At 34.3% G+C, this 23,207-nt stretch overlaps 3 protein-coding genes across 3 annotated transcripts; 2 read left to right on the top strand and 1 right to left on the bottom strand.

Annotated features, from left to right (window-relative positions):
• Positions 1-4,545: 4,545 nt before the first annotated feature.
• On the top strand, positions 4,546-7,684 carry LOC122582474 (co-chaperone protein p23-2). Its single transcript, XM_043754869.1, has 6 exons — positions 4,546-4,619; positions 5,888-6,071; positions 6,475-6,634; positions 6,748-6,770; positions 6,972-7,017; positions 7,460-7,684. Exons 1-6 carry the CDS (start codon positions 4,615-4,617, stop codon positions 7,492-7,494), a joined length of 453 nt encoding a protein of 150 aa, XP_043610804.1. The 5' UTR covers positions 4,546-4,614; the 3' UTR covers positions 7,495-7,684.
• A 370-nt stretch (positions 7,685-8,054) lies between these two features.
• On the bottom strand, positions 8,055-12,782 carry LOC122583604. Its single transcript, XM_043755989.1, has 10 exons — positions 12,718-12,782; positions 12,188-12,416; positions 11,191-11,298; positions 10,651-10,820; positions 10,407-10,540; positions 10,161-10,338; positions 8,916-9,474; positions 8,711-8,823; positions 8,385-8,625; positions 8,055-8,306 (listed from the first exon to the last, which is right to left on the bottom strand). The coding sequence occupies exons 1-10, from the start codon at positions 12,780-12,782 to the stop codon at positions 8,055-8,057; spliced, it is 2,049 nt and encodes a 682-aa protein (XP_043611924.1).
• Positions 12,783-17,763: 4,981 nt separating this feature from the next.
• LOC122581960 (FH protein interacting protein FIP2) lies at positions 17,764-22,939 on the top strand. The gene is made up of 11 exons (XM_043754292.1): positions 17,764-17,910; positions 18,234-18,343; positions 18,924-19,058; positions 19,523-19,678; positions 20,105-20,188; positions 20,340-20,386; positions 20,580-20,653; positions 20,903-20,961; positions 21,813-21,872; positions 22,431-22,511; positions 22,721-22,939. The coding sequence occupies exons 1-11, from the start codon at positions 17,868-17,870 to the stop codon at positions 22,772-22,774; spliced, it is 903 nt and encodes a 300-aa protein (XP_043610227.1). The 5' UTR covers positions 17,764-17,867; the 3' UTR covers positions 22,775-22,939.
• The last annotated feature ends 268 nt before the right edge of the window (positions 22,940-23,207 follow it).

Genomic DNA, 23,207 nt, shown 5'->3' with positions numbered 1-23,207 from the left:
TAGGGCTCATCTTTTGTAGATATTGGAAGTAGTCTTATTACCCTAGGTTGGGTAAAAGAAAAATACGTCAATAGCCAATTTCGTTTCGATACAAATGAAGGTGATATATTAGTTACTTTTTGTAGCTGCATGTTTAAAAAATCTCGTATTTTTTTATGGATAAAATCGCGTAAAGTTTTTTTTTCTTTATAAAATCGCAATAAAAAACGCAAAATCGTAAAAAAAAAGTTTTTTTTACTGAATCACAATAACCGAAGAATCGCATTGCGATCTCGATTATTGCGATTATCAGCTTCTCATTACATCTTGCATGATCGCATTGCGATTTATTCAATTATTGCGATTCTTCCATTGCGGTTCTTGGGTTTCTCATTGCGATTCTTGTAGGATATCGCGATTGTTTGGGTATTTTGTGATAAAATAAAAAAAAACTTGCTATTTTGATACAATTAAAATGAAAATTAGCAACTGACATAATTTTCTCTAGTTAAAATTATTCACAAAATTAAATTCATTTATAAGTAAATATATAATACTTTCAAATTTTGTGTCATATCAGACAAACAATTTATCAGTATTTTATATTTATCAGCACAATGGTATCTTTAAAAATACAAACAACATTGAGGATTTTAATTTTAAACTTTAAAAATATAAAAATCTTTATATATCGTTGTTTTATCAGCACAATGGAACCCTTATTTGGCGTTGTTTTTTAATTCTAAACTTTTTTTTTATTATTATCTTTTAACAAAACTCATATATATATATATATACTTCCTTATTTTGAGAACTATTTTTTTTAAGAATCTTGAGAACTCTCAAATTATATATTGGATCACATGTTTTTTTTTGTCCATTCACATGTGAAATGATATAAAAAGTATGTTGTAGAAGAAACTTTTTTTAAAAACCTTCGAAATAGTCTTTTGTGAACTTGTGAATGAAGATTTTCACGTTTTCATTCACATGTAAACAAACGACTATATATATAAGGTTTTGGAAACAATTTTCTTTTACAACATATACTTTTATAACGTTTCACATGTGAATAAAAAAAAAACTTGTGATCCAATACATACTTTAAGAGTTCTCAAGGTTCTTACAAAAAATGGGTTATTTAGAGTACCAAAAAGTACAAGGCACCGTTGGATATTCTTCCTCCCTCTTTCTTCTCCGGCGAGACTGCCGCTGCCACCCACCACCTTCTTCTCCGGCAACCGTCACACCTCCCCCTTCTTCCTTCTTCTTCGGCGAGACGACAACCGCCACCACCTCCAGCGACATCTTCGATGACTTTTCCGGCGAGAATAGGTTTGTTTTCGGGAGGATACGGTACGGGCGTTGCCCTCATCCGTTCTAAACTGGTTGTCATGGGATGCATACGGGAATCATATGGATTTGATGGGCGGCGATCCAAGAGATTGTGGCGGTTTGATACAGTACGGGCGAAGCCCTTGCTGACGGCGTTGGCGTTGAGGTTGGGGTGGTCGGAGATGATGGTGGTAGTGGTGGTTGTCTCGCCGGAGAAGAAGGAGGTGGTGGTTGGCGGCGGCAGTCTCGTCGGAGAAGAAGGAATAAGGAGGAAGAAGATATCCCCTTGTACTTTTTGGATTGCTTGTACTCTAATTATCTTTGCCATATATATATATATATAGTGAAGATATTACGAGAACTAAAAAATTGTTAAAAATTACGAGAACTAATCACGTTCATTGGATTAAAGAGATCAAGGGTTTAAATGACATGATGATATTTCTATAACTATTGTGAATAAAAATTAATTTATAAATGATTAAAAACTGATAAGGGCATAATTGGAACATTAGAAACTAACGGAAACAGACGAAGCTAATGGATCGATTTTTACGGAAAAACAAATTAAGTCATCTACTTTTTTTCCTTTTTTGAAGTAGTGAACTTTATTAACCAAGTCAAATATTTCAATCTAACTATTATGACAAATTTAGGAGACATATATTTAATCTAACTATTATGCCAGATCTATTAATCAAAACTAAATTGAATCCTATGTTAGTATACCAAGGATTCATACTTGTGTTCATATGTGACTTTTCAGCTGTACACATGTGTTTTTTGTCTGTATACACTTGTGTTTGTATATTTCATATGTGATAATAGAATATGTACGTATGTGTGATTCGGTGTACACATTTATTTGTCAATTATAGCATTTATGTTTGTGTAGTACAAATGTGTGATTCACTGTACACATCTGTCCGTCAAATTTTGAAAATTATAAAGTTTTTGGATGGTACACATGTGAATATCCCTATTTCCACATGTGTAGATATTTTTGTATAAACATAGTTTACAAGTGGTTAAAGAAACAATCATATATAATTATCACTAAACATATATCTTATAATAATCAAGAAACACAAAGCTGAAAATATTCATTTACATAATAGATTACAAATTAATTATCACTCTAAAAGAATTATTATGCCACACTTTAGAATTGTATGTTAAACATCATGATCTTTATTATAGATACAATTATGCAAATAAAAACAGTTTAATTAATTAAAGAAGAAAACACGGAAGACAACCACCATGCAATAAATTAGTAACCGTATGAGATCATTACGGGCATTTCCTTTTAAATTGATAGTTATTTAAATTGTATTTATGAAATTACCATATTATCTTTAGCGCTTTTAATTAAATATTAGTTCTCACGGTTCTCGACAATTTAGTAGTTCTCATTTTATCTTTTGACTATATATATATATAGGGTAACACTCCGGTGAGAACACTTTTAAAATAAAAACGGTGAGAACACTTAAAAACATTATTTTGATGCATTAAAAGTTCATAAAACTAACATAGTCCAGAACTAATTATTATTATTTAAGTGTTTAACAACACATTGAGCTGTCAAAATCGAAAAAATCAAGTTTTTTGTTGGATGCATCATTTTGAAGAATATACATCCAAGATGGATGCATCATTTTGAAGAATATGCATAATCCAAGATGGATGCACAAAAAAAAGCATGATTTTCTTGATTTTGACATGCCAATATGTTGTTAAACACTTAAATAATGATAATTAGTTATACACTATGTTAGTTTTATGGACTTCTAATGCATCAAAATGATGTTTTTAAGTGTTCTTATTTTAATTTAGTTCTCATTTGATGATCCTTCTATATATATATATATATATATAGAGAGAGAGAGAGAGAGAGAGAGAAAAGTGAGTATGGGGCTGTTATGCAACCAACTTGGGTGAAAAAACCCTCACATACCAATATTTTATATTTTGAAAAAATGCTTGGCCCCATGATTTTTATGGTTTAAAAAAAGGTATGTGACGGGTTTTTCACCCAACTTAGGTGCCTAACAACCTCATATTCACTTCCCCCATATATATATATATATATATTGGTTTTAAGTAAAATAAAACAAGTATTAACGTAAAACAAATAAAACAATAGATTTATTTTCACTGAAAATCAACGTGCATCATGAAAATCATCGTGCATCAATATATATTTGTGTTTCGTGAATCTTCATGCACCAACTTTATCATGATATAAGGGCCAAAATTTTGTCTTATTTGTTTTACTTTAACATTTATTTTACAATAACCAATATATATATATATATTAAATTATTTGTTTTTTTTTTGAAAAATCATATGGGGTACATGTTGAAAACATATGGATAAAGTACGGGTGTTGCCCTCATCCGTTCTAAAGGGGTTGTCATCGGACGCATATGGGAATGATATGAATTTGATGGGCGACGATCCACGAGATGGTAACGGTTTGATACGGTACTGGCTTAGCCCTTAAAGATGTTTTTTTAGTGGTTCTCACGGTTCTCACCATTCTTTTGGTTCTCACTTGATCACCTCTCTCCGGCGAGACAACCACCGCCACCACCATCATCTCCGACCACCCCAACTACGACACCGACAGCAAGGGTTACGCCCGTACCGTATCAAACCGCCATAGTCTCTTGGATCTCCGCCCATCAAATCCATACGATTCCCATATGCGATGGGTGATAAACACTTTAGAACGAATGAGGGAAACACCCCTACCATATCCACTGGAAATCGAAACTGATGATTGCCGGAAATGTCGCCGCCATCGCTACCGCCGAAGATGAAGATGATCGTAGATGTCACCAGAAATGATTAGTGGTGATTAGATCCGATAAAGATGGCCGGAAATATCGCCGTAAACGCATCTTTTCTTTCCATCCGATCTCCTGATCCACGATTTAGATTGATCCTGTTGTTCCATTTTGATTGCTTGTTCCTTATTGATCCCCTATATTTATATATTAAAAAATTAATATGTAAGAATTTCTACCCCTATTTAAAAGTCTAACAACTACATACTCACTTTTTTCTTCATGAATACCTTTAGATCCTTAAAAATGTGTAAAAAACAGTTTTACAACCGTGGTCCGTGTATGAGTTTATTGTAACTTAAGGGGTTGAACTGAAAGGAAATTGTGAGTAAAAGGACCAAATGTGTAACAGGGGAACTGAGCTTACTAAAAGCATCTTGGTCTTCCGTACCCTTTTCACAGGAGATCAATCTTAGCGACCGCAAGACTTACAAATTTCAACAAAATGAGGTAAAAAAATTCATTCTTTTATACCATTCTTTCACATTAATTATTATTTTATATCTGTAGATTCTTTATCATATAATATTTATATATATTTGCATCAATTCATTAAATAGTTTGTAAATAATATATACACTTACCCTTATGTGTGTAGACTGTAGACTATAGTTGCAGAAATAGGAAATTAGGGCTTTAATTTTGCAATTAATATTTTTGAGTTTACTTAAACTGTAATAGTTAAATGTATCTAAGCTTAAGTTTGATATGTTAATAAGTGAGATTAGTGAATATTGTTAATCCGTCCCAAATTAAGTGTCCGAATTATTTGTACAATTTAAAGGGTGTTTGAGAATGCATATCGTTAAGGCTTAAAAGTTATAGACACTCAAACTACGAGTTGGTTTCCAAAAATATGCAATGAGCTATAGACACTCTTAAACGGCTTCTTGACCATTTCAAAAGTGCATAATGTGCATAATGACCATTTCGTTTGAGTTGTTAGATCCTTAAAAGTGTGTCTAACAGACACTTATTCTGGGTTAGAGAGAGTAGCTGATATGAAAACAACTCAAACGGGTTTAAATTATGCTAATATATTGTTTAATGCATCAAACCTGTTAAGGGGCTTTGCGGTGTTGGTGAGGTAGAACGGTTTTTTGACGTAGGGAGTGTAAGAAGGATGAATGCACCCACTTTTCAATATTTGATACATCTGAAATAAGTGCATTGAAGAGTGAAAAGTAGGTGTATAATCTTTCCTGTACTTTCTATGTTAAGAACTGTTCTTTTCTGGAACCTTACCCGGATCTATATAATCTATACGTATTCGCATATTGAGCAATGGGAGATATGGCTTACGACTCTGGTTTCACATACAGTTGATACATGCAAAAAGTCAGGAATGTCTTGTGTTTGAGTTGTGATCAACTTAGACAAGTGAAGCTAAATAATGTAAAAAGTTATGATGTTTTGGGATGGGGGTAAGAAGTTAAGATCTATGTGATGCTTTTACTTGGGTTCCACTTTTTTTGTTCTCGTTCAGTCGTTTGTTCCTCTACATGATACCATGTGACTCCGTTTTCACATTAGAAAGGAACCCATAAAATGGAAATGTTGTATGACGGAAAAAAGTAGAACATTAGGCTTGAATATCGAATGTACCTATATCTATCTGTTTGTCTTGATAAGTCCTCCGTTGACAAGATTATAAATGGTTCTGATCACTAGACATTTGTTGATTCTTTGTGGTTACTCTAACTTATGCAACTGTGCAGAAGCCATCCAGAAGTTCTGTGGGCGCAACGCGCAGATAAAGTTTACCTCACCATAGCCTTAACAAACGCAAAAGACATTGCAGTCAAGTGTGAACCCCATGGACTCTTTAACTTCTCTGCTGTTGGGGCAAAAGATGAAACCATTGACTTTAGCTTGGAACTTTATGGGAAAATCTTACCTGATGTGAGCACCAAACTCTTCATTTTCCAAAAGTGTGATTTTCTATTTTTATCAATTCTTGTTATATTTTCCTGTTAGTTGTTTTGTGTGATTTAAATTTCAGCTGTGTGCTATACTGCTATGTTTGTACTTTTGATTTATCTATTCATAAATTGGCCTAATAGCGAATCGAACTGCATAAAGCCATAAACTCGTGAATTTTTATGGTTTAAGAACAAACCCTGTTCCAGTATGGTGTACTTGATACAGAGTCGGTAAAATCGTTAATTTTTCTATATATGAACTCTTAATAATATCAAAATTGGGGACCCGTTTAACATCAAAAGTCTTATCGCTTTATGATAATCATGGATCGTGATGCATCTTAAGATAAATACCTTTGTAACTTTCCCTCTTTCTGAAACAGAGCTGCAAACCCCAAATGGGTCTGAGGAATATACTATGTACCGTTCAGAAAGAAGAGAAAGGGTGGTGGCAACGTCTCTTGAAATCAGAAGGAAAACCTGCTCCATATATAAAGGTTGACTGGAATAGGTGGTGTGATGAGGATGACGAATCAGCTAACGGTAATCTCAGTCACCATGTTATGAATTAGTGTTGTGTATCATTTTTTATATGTTTTATAAAGCAGCTCATTTTTTTGCTTCTTTTGCTAACTTATATTATTTTGATTTTGCAGAAACTGATGAAAATGATCTGAAGGTAAGATCATCTCCCTTACTAATGTTTATGTCCTAGGTCGAAAAAATAAAAACACTTTTAGTTTGGACTTAAAATCCTTTATTGTTTACCTTATTAAATCCAGAATCAATATGAAAACATCAAATAATTTTGATTTTATAAATATCTCTGATTTCTATAAAAGAACGAGTCATTTGATTCTATATATCTACACGACTGCAGTACCTTAGTGATGATGATGGAAGCAGCAGCGATGATGGAATGCTATGTGAGTCCTGATATTTTATCTATTTTCATTCTCTATTTTAGTTACTCCACCGTGTAATGCGTGAGAAACGATTTTAGGAACTTCTTAGTATGTCAAAATACAAATATAGGCCATATGCACGTGACATAATTTATTGCCAAAATAATAACAATCCAAACTTTGACAAATCCATTTTTAAGAATGTGAAGAGTAGGAAGACCTGTTTACCCTTTCAGGTCCCTTTTCTCGTCTAATTTTTATGTTTCAAGTATTTTGCCTGTTTCCAATATATTGCAAACCCGCATTGGCAGTTTCACATAAATCAGTAAACATGTATTGGTGCAGCATAATCAAACAGTTATTTCTTCAATCTTGTGGTTGTTCAGTCTTCAGTATTTGATCATTCAGGAAAATCAGCAATTAGTGTGTTAATTTATTTTTTATAATTTGGACCTTTTTGCAGATCTTCCTGACCTCGAAAAAGCCCGAGGAAACTAGAGATTACGGAATTAAAGCTTACAAAGTGAACTGATAGTTGAAGCATAATGCTTATCAGGTCACTACTTATATTAACTAGAAGGGGCCCGAGCTCGAACTAGGTTCGATCGTTGTAACGACCACGAGGGTCTTGATATTCTACTAAATTCTGGTCTATCTTTACTATTAATATCATGAGGACATTGTCATATCGTCTTATTGATGTTGCAACTCTGGCCGTTAACCTTGGTATAAATCAAATGCTAATCAGGATTGACTGCTTATAGTAACAGAGTTCTTCATGACCATGATTAGTTTATTCTAGCATCTTAGACAAGGAATAAAACAAAACCTCACTAGTTGAAAACCACCAAATCTTTATAGATAAGATATCGCATAATATACAATGTAAAGCCACACCCTTGAAATTTGAGAACTTATTGTGCTATACATTCACGAAGGCTCCCAGACGTCCAGTTCACTTATGATAAATTACAACCTGCACATGTAGTACTAGCTGGTAACTCCCGAGCAAAGAGGAACTCTATTGCTGAATGTCTCTATTGGACGAAATAGATGCTTTACTCTCTTTTCGTTGCCTTGGGAATATCTTCAACCTTGTCTACAATTTCAATAGGAATCACTGGAATCGAATCCCACCATCCTTGTAGTTTCCTATTCCCCATGTCAATTTTTCTCTTCTTAACAAGCTTCCCCAACTTTGACGTTGTTGCAAACGCCAATACCACTAGGACCATAATAATGAACTTCAGCGGGATGACTGCTAATACTATTGCACACCCGGTCAATGCTGTAATCGCCATATCTGTGTGCTGTAGCCGACATTGATGAAGCTTAAAATAAAACACACATGAAAGAGTATATATTCAAATTGGTTTGTACCAACTTACTTTAGGGGCGTTTGATAACATTATTGACCATAATTTCAGTATTGAAATATTCGCCAACTGCATGATACTGTAAGCTGTATTAAGTCCAGATTGTGCCGACACTATGCTCTCCCTTGTTGACTGATCAGAGGCAGTACATACAACAAACTTGGTTTTCTTGCCTACACCATGTCGTCTTGCCCAAATCATCTTTGAAACTACCCACATTAAGAATATTGCCATGGCCTTGCCAATCCACTCTCTGCAAGCACAATAACTTTACATTTGTATTTTCTTCCAGAAGTGAGTTTTTATCACTCTTTAATTACATTCTTCAACACACTTACTTGTACACAACCAATAGTGTAAATCCAATCACCATGACAGTGGATACTGGTCTTTCCCACTGGATGACCTCTTGAAACCACGGCAATGCATTTTTTAGAGGCTTCACCAACTCCTGCACAACGCCATCAATAATGTGAACATGGGGTTACCTATAAAAACATGACACCAAATATTCGCAGTGTCAAGTTATTCTTAGAAACATACCATCAGTACGGCAACGCTGTTGCCAATCCCTTCGTCTTTTATCTCTTCTGCCTTGGCTTTTGCCATGTTAATTTCTTTTGCTTCCTCTCTAACCTGTTCAACAGCTGTTTCCAAAGATGATATATTCACAGGTTGGTTACTTGCAATTTCAGTATTCTCACTCCCTACTTTCATTTCCTTGTGCAGAGCACACACCCGGGAGACATTCAAGCTGCGCAACACAGAGGTTGCACTGCACGGGTGTTCAGTTTCGACTGTTTTCAAACTTTCAGCAAGTTCTTGTAGGACATAACTTCCTGTAGGAAGCTCGTCAAACAATGCAAAAATGAGGAAACTTTTGGGATCAGGTGGAGAAATTCTAAGCATTTCTCTGGCTGCATGAAGCCTTATGATCCCTAAGATGGTCCTTGCATGCATCTCCCATACTTTTTGCGAAGATTCCAGTTCGAACTTTCTTATGAACTTGTGCAAAAGCATAATTTCCTTCACGAGAGCAAGCCAATGGTCTCGTCTTGTGGAGCTAGCCATCTCCGGGAACTCAATTTGGACATCCTCTTTCCTAAATGACCCCAAAGAAAAAGCCGGGTTAGAGCATGAAAGTTACAACAACAAAGACACAATACATTCACATGAACCCACAGTGGCAATTTCAACTCACTTATCTAGGATGGTGTTGATTTGGTTATAATTTAAATCTAATGGTCACACAGGTAGACATTTGGCCTTTTTTAAAAATGGAACGTGTTTAGAGCATGAAAGTTACAACAACAAAGACACAATACATTCACATGAACCCACAGTGGCAATTTCAACTCACTTATCTAGGATGGTGTTTGATTTGGTTATAATTTAAATCTAATGGTCACACAGGTAGACATTTGGCCTTTTTTAAAAATGGAACGTGTTCAACGACAGACCAGATCAGAAGACATCTGAAGTGTATATTGTTTACAAAATTTTAAAAACTGTTTATCTAGAGAGGTTAGATTACATTGTTGTGTATCATATTTTATAAATCAGCTATCTATATATAAATTTAATCTAATAAGAATGTACGAAGGGTGTGCAAAAGGGTCACCCCTGAGATGAGGTAAAACGGGTTATGTTACATATCTAACAAGACAAACACGTACGTAAAGTACTATATCAGGCTACAGAAACGGGTCATTATTGTCTAAAACATGTTTTCCCACCTCTAAGTAATAGCTCAGATAAAGAAATGATTGGTATGGGTAGTAATCTCACAGTTCCGAGGACTCGTATATTATGGCTCTGTCAAAAAGAGGAGCACCCAGAGGACCTGTCGATGCTGGCTTTACAGACTGCTCTATGTCCCTTGACAGATCAAGCTTAATTGCATCTTGATATGAAACAATTCCCGAGGTCTCAAAGTAGAGGGCGTAGTTGGTTAATGTTAGTCTCCCTATGGAAAGCACTGATAAATACTTTATAGATTTGAACTAAGAAAGAAAAGGGAAGATCAAGACGAACCAGGCCAGCTTTGTCCCCCAATATGACGAATAACTCTCTGTGAACTGGCAGTTCCCTCGACGTGCAGAATATATTCATCATCTGCCAAAGCCGTGTTCGTCGGTATCACTTGCGTTTGCAAATGTTTTATGCATCTACAACAAAGGTTAACCAAACTTCAGGCAAAAATGGAAACACAAAACCTTGGAGTCCACTTTATTCTTCATGTAGAACACTACTGAAATAAGGTTGAAAAAAGAATTACTTGTCGATTTCATTGAGATATTTGTCATATGCAGGGAAATGTAGACGATTTCCAGTAGATATGGTTAGTGTCTCAAAAGTGAATCTCCCAGTCACAAAATCAGTCATTAATGGAACTAACGATCCCAACCACGCAAATGCATCACCTCCGACACTTGGCTGATTATCAACCTACCAGCCAAAAAAACTAAAAACCATAATATAAACTCATGAAATGTACCAACGCAGAAACACCAATGGGGAGCACTGTAAGTTTGGGTTCAAATTATGATACATATTTACGAGAATCATACAACCAATTGGAATAACACCCACTATGAAAAACAGTGCTGAATATATGAAGTCGTAATACTGTAAAGTACTACGACTCCAAAAATTAATTCATGATATTATTTTCCACTTAAGATGTATAACTTCATGTCCGTATGAAACATATTACCCGAAATGGATTATTTGACTCTACAAATTTGTGTAATTAGTAATAGATCTGTCTAACAAAGTTAACGCTCGTAAACATTAGATAGAGGGAAAGGTAGCCTACGAGTAGCGGCATGATGTCTGAATAGAAAATAGAAATGTCATCTTGCTCATTAGTGGATTTGGCAGGTGTTGGTATCCCTTTATCTTCTTTCTCCTTAGCAACATACTCCTGAAAAACCCAAAAGCATACCCGTCAAAAATAAATTGATAGTGCCTATTCTTCTTCGCAAGTAATAATATCTCAATAATTAGGGATTATTAAAATGCGAACCATATAGAGATTGGAAGGCATGGAAAAAAAGTAATATTTTGATTGAAAATTGTCAATGGCATATCGCATCACAAAGTTCAAAATCCTATCATCGATTACGTATCTTCATCTCACAAGACATAACTTGATCTCCAACTATGGCAAATAGAGATTGGAAGGCGCACATTACCCGGGGAAGAGCTTAGGGAGGGTATACTTAATTATGACTAATAAAAGTTATGCTCACAACTGACTTTGAACTTTGAAGAGCGCACTGAAATGATGTGTCAAACCATAAGCTACTTGAAGTAGCACTTGAATTAGAGTTCCGACGATCTGATAACAAAATTACACATGTACCATTTAATCAACTCTTAATTCACATTAGGAGTGTTCTATCCATTTCTCCCCTTATATGTCAAGTTAAACATTTAAGTTCACGCTTGAGTTGCATTCCCGAACACAAGGCCTAAATACTACTCCATAACTTCCTTCCATTGACAATGATGATGAATATATGATCTTTTATGTAGTAAGCCTTCCAACAACATTTTTTTATTCCAATTCCATGGTATTGACTAGTTGTGCATGAGCCAAATAAAATAATAGATTTATCTTCGGTGCATCATCAAAATTACATGCATCAATATATATATATATATTTGTACTTTATGAATTTTCATGCATCAAATTTATCATGATCTCAAGGTCAAAATCTTGTCTTATTTGTTTTACCTTAATACTTGTTTTAAAATAATCAACCCCTATATATATATATATATATATATAGTTTGAATGAATTAAATACCGTATGAGACTCTTCATCGATAGAGCTAGGTATTTCCCAAGCAAGCATCATATCGAATGTAACCCGACTAAAATCACCTTCATTAATCTCTACTTCAAGGTTTCTACACACTTCATTAAGCACTTTACTCGAACAATACTCCACCAACTTCCTAGAGTACCCTCCCAAGTCCGCCTCCCATCCAATCTCAAATCCTTTAACTAACTCATCCACACATGTCCCCAGTCTCCTGCAAATTAATACAGTATATTTTATCAAATCGCACATGATCAACTTTCATTTAAAATGATACTTTTTCAACATCTGAAATGATATGTTAATATGTATACAACAATTTTTTATTTTTTTTATCTATATCAAAGTCCTACTATATGCATAATTCATAATATGTGTATATGTACACCACAAAGTTCTTGTATACAACTAACTTAAACCATTGATTGTTACTCTTACACAGATAATTTAGAAAAGGATACATATATACTCGATTTTATATAAAACTTGTCTATAAAAAGTTTGAAGTTACGTACATAGCACATTGGTGAAGAAGGTTGTTAGCAAAGGTGGATAGATGTTTCTTCTTGTTATTTTCCATTTTGAGATATATGTTCGATTTTTGTGATGATTTATATATGCTTGTTTGGATAGATTTGATTGTGTACGTGTGTATATGTAGGGGGTTGGGGTTGGGGTTGGGGTTGGGGTGTGGTGAGTTTTTTGATATATATATATATGAATCTCAACGGCAGTGAAACGTGGCGGACATGCATGGACTCAAACGGTGCTTTTTGACATTTCACTAGATACTACTAAACGAATACCCGCTCAATGCGACGGTGTAGGCGGCGACGTGGCGGTGGTGGCGGTGGCGACTTGTGGTGGCGACGGCGACGAATAGGATAGATAATTAATGTAAAACAATTCATGTGATTTAAGGAGTCAATGAAGTTAATTTAATAGATAAAAGATATATGCTATAAATGTTTTAAGAGATTAAAGGATTCCAAAAATAAAAACCTAGTTTGTATTATAAGAGAGTATAGATATAGATATAGACTACGAGTAATATTTTTCAATGAAACTCAGAAGATTCAAACTGTCAATAATTTCTAAATACCAACATTATATTACCTAGGGTAAGGTTATTTTAAAAACCTCTAAAAAGGCAGGAACTTTTAAGAACCCCTTTTAAATTCAAATTATTCACTATATGATTGCTTACACATGTTCAAATGGTTATATAATTATTAAAAGATGTTCATATAACCATCTATATACATTTGATCATCACCAATCTCATGAAAACATTATTTTACAAAAATACTTGTATAAATTTGATCGACCTGCATACATGTGATCATTACGTTATTCGTGCACATGTGATCATAGAATTCATGTCTCCAAAAATTGCATAATGGATGATAATCCATGTTTTTACATATTTGTAAAATCTAAAATTTCATCTAAACAATCAAAAAACAATTATCAAGTACGAGTAAATAATAATTAAGGATTTAGCTTGATTTAAAAAGTTCTTAAAAGTTCTTGCCTTTTTAGAGGTTCTTAAAATAACTTATCTATCTATCTATATTATAACTAAAAGAATAAGCTACGGTATATTTAGCACCTTTAATCTTTTTTTTAGGCTTAATTTTCATTTTTAATTAATCTAATTTTCTTCTTTTTTCTAAAATATTTTTTTATTTTATTAAATAGATAATTATATATTAAATTTTAAAGATATATAATATTTTTAAAACTCTCTCAATAAATTATTATATATACAACTTAAATTTTAATTAATCATTTTCATTCATATTATTTATCTCCTTCCAATCTTTAATAAACAAATTAAGTTCCGTAAATTTCTCAACAAAAAAACATACGGTTTTATTTCATATCACTTTAATTTTATTTTTGCTATTTTGTTCGTGTTCATTTATTGTTTGACATTGAATTGTTATGTTATTGTTTTTTTTCATTTTTTTTAATTTAGTTTGTTGTCAATCGTAATTTTATTGTGGCTTCTTCTAATACTACAAAAAGGTTTATTCTTTTATATTTGTTTTGTTCATGTTTTGTTATTTTTCACCTATTTTGTTATTTATTATTTGATATATACCTTTGATATATATATATATAGGAGAGAGATCAAATAAGAAGGTGTCTTAAGGAGAGAAGGGAGAGAAGGTCTTATGAACCAATCACAACGCAACATGTGGATTTAAAAAAAAACGCGGTGGCATTTTTGTAAATAAATCAAACTTTTATCAGCCTGGTTTTGGGTCAGCTTGGGTCTGGGTCAGCTTGGGTTATGATCAGCTTGGTCTGTCAGCTTGGTTGAGTCAGCTTGATCAGCCTGGGTTCTAGTTCAGCTTGGTTGGTCAGCTTGGGATCTGATCAGCCTGGGTTCTAGCCCAAGCTGACCCAAACCCAACCTGATCCATCCCAAGCTGACCCAACCGAACCCCAAGCTGACCCAAACCCGTAATCTACATTTGTGTAGATTAATATACATTTGTGTAGATTGTGTGTAAATTGTGTCAAGCTAACCCAACCCCAAGCTAACCCAAGCTGACCCAAACCTGAACCAAGCTGACCCAACTCAGAACCCAAGCTGACCCAAAACCCATAAGCTACATTTGTGTAGATTATGTATAAATTGTGTCAAGCTAACCCAACCCCAAGCTGACCCAAACCTGACCCAAGCTGACCCAAAACCCATAATCTACATTTGTGTAGATTATGTGTAATTGTGTCAAGCTAACCCAACCCCAAGCTAACCCAACCTGACCTGACCCCAAGCTGACCTAAACCTGACCGAACCCAGAACCCATAATCTACATTTGTGTAGATGTGTAGATTATGTGTAAATTGTGTCAAACTAACCCGAACCAGGCCCCAAGCTGACCCAACCATGACCAAAGATGACCCAGACCCCAAACTGACCCAACCCCAAGCTGGCCTAAACCTGACAAGACCCCAAGCTGACCCAGACAAACTGACCCAGACCCAAGCTGACTGACCAAACTGACCCAAACCAAGCTGATCCAACTCAAGCTGACCCATCCCAAGCTGACCTAACCCACTGAGATCCCAAGCTGACCACGCTTCACAAAACTTTCATTTATTTACAAAATTGCCACCGCGCTTTTTTTTTAATTTTGCCACATGTCGCGTTCTGATTAGCTAATAGGACCTTCTCTCCTTTCTCTCCTTAAGACACCTTCTTCCAGTGAAAAGTTATTTTGAGAACCTTTTTTTTTTGCGAGAACCTTTGAGAACTTTTCAAATCCAGCCCAACCGATGATTATTCTTTACATTTGCATACATGTGATCATAACAATATTCGTGCAAATGTGATCAAGAATCCAAATCTTCACATAATTGTATAACGGATGATAAATCCATGCCTGCACACAATTATAAACTTCAAAATTACACATAAGTTGTTCAGAAAACAATCAAAAAACAATTTTCATGTAAAGAATAATCATCGGTTGGGCTTGATTTGAAAAGTTCTCAAAGGTTCTCGCAAAAAAAAGGGTTCTCAAAATAACTTTACCATATATATATATATTAAAACTATCTGTCCATTGGACGAACTTGAATACTAGTATTATATATTTAACAATTAAAGAGACATTAACTACAATAATTTTTATTTTTTTTTAGTTTTATCATAAAACCTTGAAGATTTGTACTTTTTACACATTACAACTTTAACTACAATTACCTTTGTGTTTTTACATTTTTGTCACCAACTTTTTTTCTTTTACATTTTGTCTCCGGACTAAACTTTGGAGTTTCTAACTTTTGCCACATAACCTTTTAGGTTTATCGATAGTTGATCTTTTTTTCTTTTTGGTTTTTGTCACACACTTTTTAGCTTTATACTCTTGACAAAAAGTTTATCCCTTCTTTATTTTTAGAGTTTATTACCCCTTTACTTTTTTGGCCATCTTCTTTCAAATTTCTTGATACTATGAAATTTCATTACTAAATTTGGATCTTCCTACTTTTTTAAGGTAAAAGCTTGAAAAAACAAAGATATTAATATAGATAAATACATGTTTATGTTAATGTATAAATATTTGTGTGTGAGTGAGAGTGAAGGACTGTTAGTGAGTAGAACTCATTCATTTAGATCTATCTATAACATATATGGGTGGTGTGTGTCATTCATGAAACAGTGTCAAAAATGGAAATGGGTCGTGTGTAAAAATTGGAATTGGTGGGGTGGTTTGGTCGAAAGACATGTGTCACGTGAGTTAATTAGTTGGTATTTATAATGTACGTTTGTAAGTTTCACGTATCATTATGTTTCCCAAAGCAACGCTCAAGTAAAAATACCAGTTTATAACGTATAGTAAATAATCGTTGTTAAAAATAAAAAAAAGTATATATTTACACCATACAATGCCGCTTCCACCACCACACTATCATCACGACCATCGTTGCATTGCACGTTACTTATGAATGAATTGTATCATATTTTCATTAATATTTTTAAGGGATTAATCACGAGAAGACCAACGTACTTTCCCATTTGTACACGGTTACCCATTATACTTTTTTATTGATGAGGTTTACCCACATACCTTTCTTTTTTGTACATGGTTGACCAATATTAACGACTATTACAGGTAAACCGGTCAACTTTGGGTCAACCGTGTACAAAAAAAAAGTATGTGGGTAAACCTCATCAATAAAAAATATGATGGGCAACCGTGTACAAATGGAAAAGTACGTTGGTCTTTTCGTGATTAATCCAATTTTAATCAACGTTCGTAAACATGTACTTTTTAATCAACATAGCTATATATTATATTGTTAATTGTTTCCTTGCATTCTATTTTCATAATTATGTCTATATTATAACTATACTCTTACACACAACTCAACATCGTTCTAATATAGATCATTTTTAAACCACACGTTAAAAATGAAAATAATATAATTCATCTCGGATGTACAACGCATGGGTCTTAAGACCTCGTTACAAAGAAAAAACAAGTTTTGAGGTTGGGCACCAACATTCATTATTATTGGGTTGCAATGATATGCAACATCTACAACGTCAAAATGTTCAAAATTTTTGTATTTTGGGTTTCGTATGAAATATTTGGTTGTTATCCCTTTTTTAGTAAGAAAGATTCGCATGTATTAAGTATGCGGGATCATCCATAAGATATTTTTTTAGCCATACATCACTACTTATTTTTTTTTGATTAATCATGAAAAGACCAACGTACTTTTTCATTTGTACACGGTTGCCCATCATATTTTTTATTGATGAGGTTTACCCACATACACTTTTTTTTTGTACATGGTTGACCCAAAGTTGACCGGTTTACCTGTGATAGTCGGTAATATTGGTCAACCGTGTACAAAAAGAAAAGTATGTGGGTAAACCTCATCAATAAAAAAGTATAATGGGCAACCGTGTACAAATGTGAAAGTATGTTGGTATTCCCTTGATTAATCTCTGCTTTTAATTATCCTTATTTTTTAGGAAAATTTCCGGGAAAAGTTACATAACACGTGTAATGTAAGACCCAGATATAAGTCAAAATTAAAACGTTGGTGTGTGTGTGTTCCGTTCTGTTAACCCTCTTTTGCTTCTTCGATCATCCATCCATCCATCCAATTAGTTGTTGTCTAGTGCCCAACCATCACCATGTACTCCGACGATTCTTCTTCAATTGTTCGTCTCAATATCGGTAGCTCTTCTCTCACATACACAATCTATACATATACAATTCGTGTATCTATATACTACTACATGCCTTACAATTTACTATGTAATATTATATCAATTACAATTTTCAGTCTCTATCTTTAATTCATAGATCGCTTGATTTTATTCATCCATTATATATAATATATTTATTTTCATATTCGTTTCTATCATTTTGTCCTTAAAATTAGGCCTTTGATTACAAAAACACGTTTTCTAATCCGACACTTGAATCTTTGATTACAATAGTGTGTATTATGTAGTCATGAAGATATGATTGGTTTTCAGTTGTTGTGTATTATATAGGTGGCAAGAAGTTTTGTACAACTGTTGATACGCTAACTCAGAGGGAGCCTCATTCGATGCTTGCGGCTATGTTTAGCGGTCGCCACACTGTTTGTAAGGACTCTGACAAGGTAAATTCTCGGACAAATGAACACCCCTGAAAAATGTCTTTTGTTTGAAGATGTTTAGTTGCAGGATTAGATGCTTCATTAGTATGTTGATATGTTATTATTTTAAGCACTTCTTGTTGAATTTTTATAGGTAATAATTGGATTATGTTTAGTTTTCTTGGCCTTTTTTTCGTTAAGTGAAGCCATATGTTTGCTCATTTGAAAATTAGGCTGATTAACATATACAAAATTTTACATGTCATATGCCGTAATCAGGGTAGTCGGCGTATTATCATGATAGAATTATGGAGAGGTGTAAGAATTAAATGGGCAGCTTGTTTTTAGGACATGCCTAATATCATACACTTTGATGGAACTATATGTAAGTAGAGAAATTTACGCGAATAAACAAAGTGTCTGGGGCAAATGAAGCAATCAAATTAACAAAGATAAAGAGATATAAAAAGGTAGAGGATAATAAGATTGTTAAAGACTTAATACAGTAGTAAGCCCACAATCTTTTAGATTCTTGTGAATAGTGTGTGTGCCGAGTTGTTCTACCACAAAAGGAACATGTTTTGAACATTTCGTTCTTTTTCAGGGGTATGTATTTCTTGACAGGGATGGAAAACATTTTCGACACATATTAAATTGGTTGAGAGATGGTGTGGTTCCCAACTTGGGTGATGTAGAGTGTTCAGAGCTTTTGCGGGAGGCAGAATACTATCAGCTTCTTGTAAGTCATCCCTTCCTTTCTTGAATGACCGATTTTGTTTATTTAATGATGGTATATTAATTTGAATGTGAATATAACAGTCCATTATGTATTGCTATCATGGTTAACTTCTTTTTTTGGCCTCTTACAAGCTTGGGTGATCCCACCTGCTTTGTGAGCAGACTAATCCTAAAGCGACTCGCTTTGCGAGCCCGGATTTATAGTGGTTGAACCTTTGTGGTCACTAGGGGGTTTATGCCAAGGATATAACTTGTGACCTTTACATTAAGAAGCATAAGTCTCTGCCGAGGGACCACCACACATTTCATGTTTACCATTTAACTCTGTATGTTGGCATTTTATAGAAGTGGTGGCTGTCTTTCGCTTTGTGAACAATTAGTATCAACATAGGACTAAGTTATATATGGTAGTACTTTGTTAAAATATTCTCCCTCTTGAGCATCTCTTATATTTCACCATTTTAGGGATTAGTGGATGGGATAGCTGAGGTCGTGAATAAGAAGAAAGAGGCTGAAGAAATGGATACTGAATTAACACGAACTGATATTATCAAATGTGTACAATCTGAAAAAGTCAGATTGAGAGGAGTAAATCTCTCTGGCCTCGATCTTTCAAAACTGGTATGATTAAGTACATCGTGTTGTGTGATATAAAGTTAATTGTCAAATACTCAAACGTATCATATACAACAGCAATATGCGTTAGAGTATGGACTGTATTAGTATACTATTTCCGAACTTAAAAAACTATAAAATATTATCTAAAGGTGCCCGTTTTAAAGGTTTACAAGCCCAAGGTTTTCGGGCTGTCCTCCATATAACATCGATTGTAAAAGAAAATTTGTGAACTATGGTTTGTATTTTGCATGTGTGGTCCATCACATTCTATGACTTTTCTATAAGCTTTCTATCGCTGGTAGCTATTTAATTATCGTTTTCTGATTCAAACTTGATGGTTAAGATTTATTTATAAACATTTTCGATGTCAATGTCGTACTTATAAGTTGGCTCTTCTGATCCAGTTAATCCCCATTATAACTTGTCCAGGACTTGTCCTATGTGGACTTCAGCTATGCATGCCTGAAAAACGTTTTCTTCTCACGCGCTAACCTTCAGTGTGCTAAGTTTAAGGTAATTTACGTACTTGGTATTATTAATACCCAATTTATCTGCGAGAGACATCTTGTAGATGTATTTGTAATACAGTTGCTTTATTATTGTCCACCAATTGCTCGCTCTTGTTATTTCTGATAAAAGTAGTGCTTTCTTTTATTCATTCCAGGATGTAGATGCTGAAAATACAATTTTTCACAATGCAACATTGCGTGAGTAAGATTCCTTGAACTTAAGCGATTTCCTTTTTGGTTGCATGAAGTTTGCAATCATCTCAGTACTGCAATGTATATGTGTTAGAATTTACATAGACGTCTTACCAGGATGGCAGGATGTCTTTTGTGAATTTTATTGTAAAATCTTTTTTGCATACTAGCCAACTCAATTGATTTTGTGTTGCCTAGGGAAGATGTGAGTTCACTGGGGCCAATCTTCGTGGAGCATTGCTAGCTGGAGCAAATCTTCAGAGTGCAAACTTACAAGGTAATAATCTCTAATTTCTGTTTATTATTGAGTTTATTTTTGAATGTCTGTTTCTTATACCAATGAGTGATGAGATTTAATGATTGATAAATAGGAAGACTTATTTGTAAGAAGCTAACCCAATGGTGTATTGTCATAAATGATCTGCACTCTATGCATGCACCAAGTTAAACTAAGTCATCTTGTAAACTATCTGGTCAAGAAATATACTCTCTTATTGATCCAGTTTGAATGATTTAATTTTTGCAGATGCGTGCCTGATAGACTGTAGCTTCTGCAATGCAGACCTGCGCTCTGCACATCTTCAGGTATGCTTAGGTCTTGGTCGAATACCTTATACCATCATTATGACATTAGATGTGGCGTCCTGAAGATAGTTTATACTAGTAGAGGCGGCAATTTTGACCCATTTACTTATGAATGGGTTGATTTGGGTTATTTCAAATGGGTTAATACTTTACATGGCTCAAGAAAGCAGCCTCCCTGAGTGTTTTAACATTTTATAATGCATAAAATATCTTAATCAATTTAATTCAAAACTATTATATTATTATTATTGAAGTAACATAATTTACGTAAGCCTGCAAATACCAACGAGCAAATAGCTCCATGGTACAAGGTATTTCATACAAGTCTCTCACTGATGCAAGACCCAGGTTCGAGTCTTGGTGAGAGGGCAGAGTTTTATCCTAATTAAATGTTGTGCCTTTAGGCAGTTTAATTGGGGGATTTTCCTCCTACCAGGTATTGAGCGTGAGGGGGCACTCTAGCGTGGACCCAGTTAAGACAACGTAAGCTAGATCCCCTGTTGCGAGCAATTGATCCAAACCTTTCAAAAGAAAAAAAAACGTAAGCCTGCAAATGTAATATTTGTAGAAGCTCTATGTTCTTTGGACGAAAAAGTGCTGGCCACCAGTTTACCCATTTTGACGTGTTACCTGACCATCCTGGTTGCACACCATGTTTTTGGAATGGATATTAAGTGATTTTGATGCTCTGTCTACACTTTTTAATTTTGAGTGTAGATTTTGTTAGTTTAAGATCTAGTTCTGTAGAAGGGCCACATAAAAGCACCACTTCTGGGTGGAATTTTTAAAGCCTTGTCTGTATCATTTGCTACATTTATTAATATTTTATTGCTTGCATTCTATGTTTTCAGACCGCTGATCTTACAAATGCAAATTTGGAGGGAGCCAATCTTGAAGGCGCCAATCTAAAGGTATAATATCTGTTCGAGTTTTGCTATAGATTTCGACCATAATCAAAGATCTTTTTTAGATTCCCGGTTTGTGATATCATATATCAAAGAAAGGCAGTAAATGGTAGTGAGAGAGTAAGTAGTAAAAGTGAACTCGAAATTTATTAAGTATCCAAGTCTTTGGACACTTGATGTAGTTTCTAGTTGGTCGTGTCCTCAAAACTTGTATGGGGTTGCATCAAAAACATCACGAAGTGAAAACCGGTGGCTCGGCCTTCGTCGATGGGGTTGCTTCTTATGTCTCGGGTTTTCTGTAATTGGCATAAGGTTTTTTCAATCATTTTGCTACCTTTGCAGTTAAAGTTTCGAGTTGGATCTATGTTGTATTTTTCTTGTATTTTTTGTAATTTTGATCACTAGCATCTTGCTAGTAGATCCTTTTTATTATTAATAGAATATTTCTTCTGTTCTAAAAAAAATAAGTATCCAAGCCAGGATTCAGAAGGTTCATTTAAACTTGTCCTAACTTGATTAATTCCGACTAATTCTTGTCTCTCTATATCTGTTTTGCTATTTTAGGGTGCAAAATTGACCAATGCTAATTTAAAAGGTGCAAATCTTCAACGTGCTTATCTTCGTCATGTGAATCTTCGTGACACGGTAAGTAACACCAAATTAATTTTTCTTTAATTCATGCATCTCAAGTATTGCAAAATTTTGTTTAGTAAACGTGAGGCTGTTAGTAAAATGCCTAAATACACTTGATATTCACATAATTGGGTAAAACTCTGCATAAACTCAGAACTTATAAAGTTCCATAAATCCCTTAATGATTTTATTTTGTTACAAATTGTGTTTTATTCTTGCAGGATTTGGATGGCGCGAAACTGGACGGTGCAAATTTGCTTGGAGCAATTAGATAACAGTAAACTAATTCAAAGACTCAAAAGAGTGGTGGTATAATTTTCTTTCTGTACTTGGTTACAATTTCGTGATGACTCTCATTGGTTCTATGCATTGCTAGATTTACCTAAGTTGTGGTTTAAAACGATCATACTTAACTTTTAAATTTCACTTCTTTTTGTACATACCCATTATCGACTTCTGAGAAGCTAAAAGAGAACTGTCAATAAAGAAATAAGTTAAGAACTGGATCCATTGAATGTGGCGATAGGTTTTCGTTGGGAACACCCAATATGTTTACCAAGTTTATATAATAAAGATAAATTAGATCCGTGTTCGTTCATAAGCTGCACGTTCTCCACCAAAAACCTATTGATTCGTACACTTGATTCGTTCAAATCGTGCATCAAGAGAGTAATCTTGTAGTATTATATGTATAGATAGATGGTGCAT

Source organism: Erigeron canadensis, chromosome 9 (genome assembly GCF_010389155.1).
Source record: "Erigeron canadensis isolate Cc75 chromosome 9, C_canadensis_v1, whole genome shotgun sequence".
NCBI lineage: Eukaryota > Viridiplantae > Streptophyta > Magnoliopsida > Asterales > Asteraceae > Erigeron > Erigeron canadensis.
The sequence above is the reverse complement of the archived record's forward strand: the minus strand, read 5'-3'. Positions and strand labels throughout refer to the sequence as shown.

What these genes read in the sequence shown, in the direction of transcription:
- LOC122582474 (XM_043754869.1), top strand. An exon ending in CTGATGAAAATGATCTGAAG is followed by an intron (nt 6,771 to 6,971) that starts GTAAGATCATCT and finishes ACACGACTGCAG; the next exon opens with TACCTTAGTGATGATGATGG. An exon ending in CAGCGATGATGGAATGCTAT is followed by an intron (nt 7,018 to 7,459) that starts GTGAGTCCTGAT and finishes ACCTTTTTGCAG; the next exon opens with ATCTTCCTGACCTCGAAAAA.
- LOC122583604 (XM_043755989.1), bottom strand. Translation starts at nt 12,782, where the DNA reads ATGGAAAATAACAAGAAGAAACATCTATCCACCTTTGCTAACAACCTT. An exon ending in CAGACATCATGCCGCTACTC is followed by an intron (nt 10,821 to 11,190) that starts GTAGGCTACCTT and finishes TTTGGCTGGTAG; the next exon opens with GTTGATAATCAGCCAAGTGT. An exon ending in ACACTATTGGTTGTGTACAA is followed by an intron (nt 8,626 to 8,710) that starts GTAAGTGTGTTG and finishes TTGTGCTTGCAG; the next exon opens with AGAGTGGATTGGCAAGGCCA.
- LOC122581960 (XM_043754292.1), top strand. Translation starts at nt 17,868, where the DNA reads ATGTACTCCGACGATTCTTCTTCAATTGTTCGTCTCAATATCG. An exon ending in TTTGTAAGGACTCTGACAAG is followed by an intron (nt 18,344 to 18,923) that starts GTAAATTCTCGG and finishes GTTCTTTTTCAG; the next exon opens with GGGTATGTATTTCTTGACAG. An exon ending in TTGAAGGCGCCAATCTAAAG is followed by an intron (nt 21,873 to 22,430) that starts GTATAATATCTG and finishes TTGCTATTTTAG; the next exon opens with GGTGCAAAATTGACCAATGC.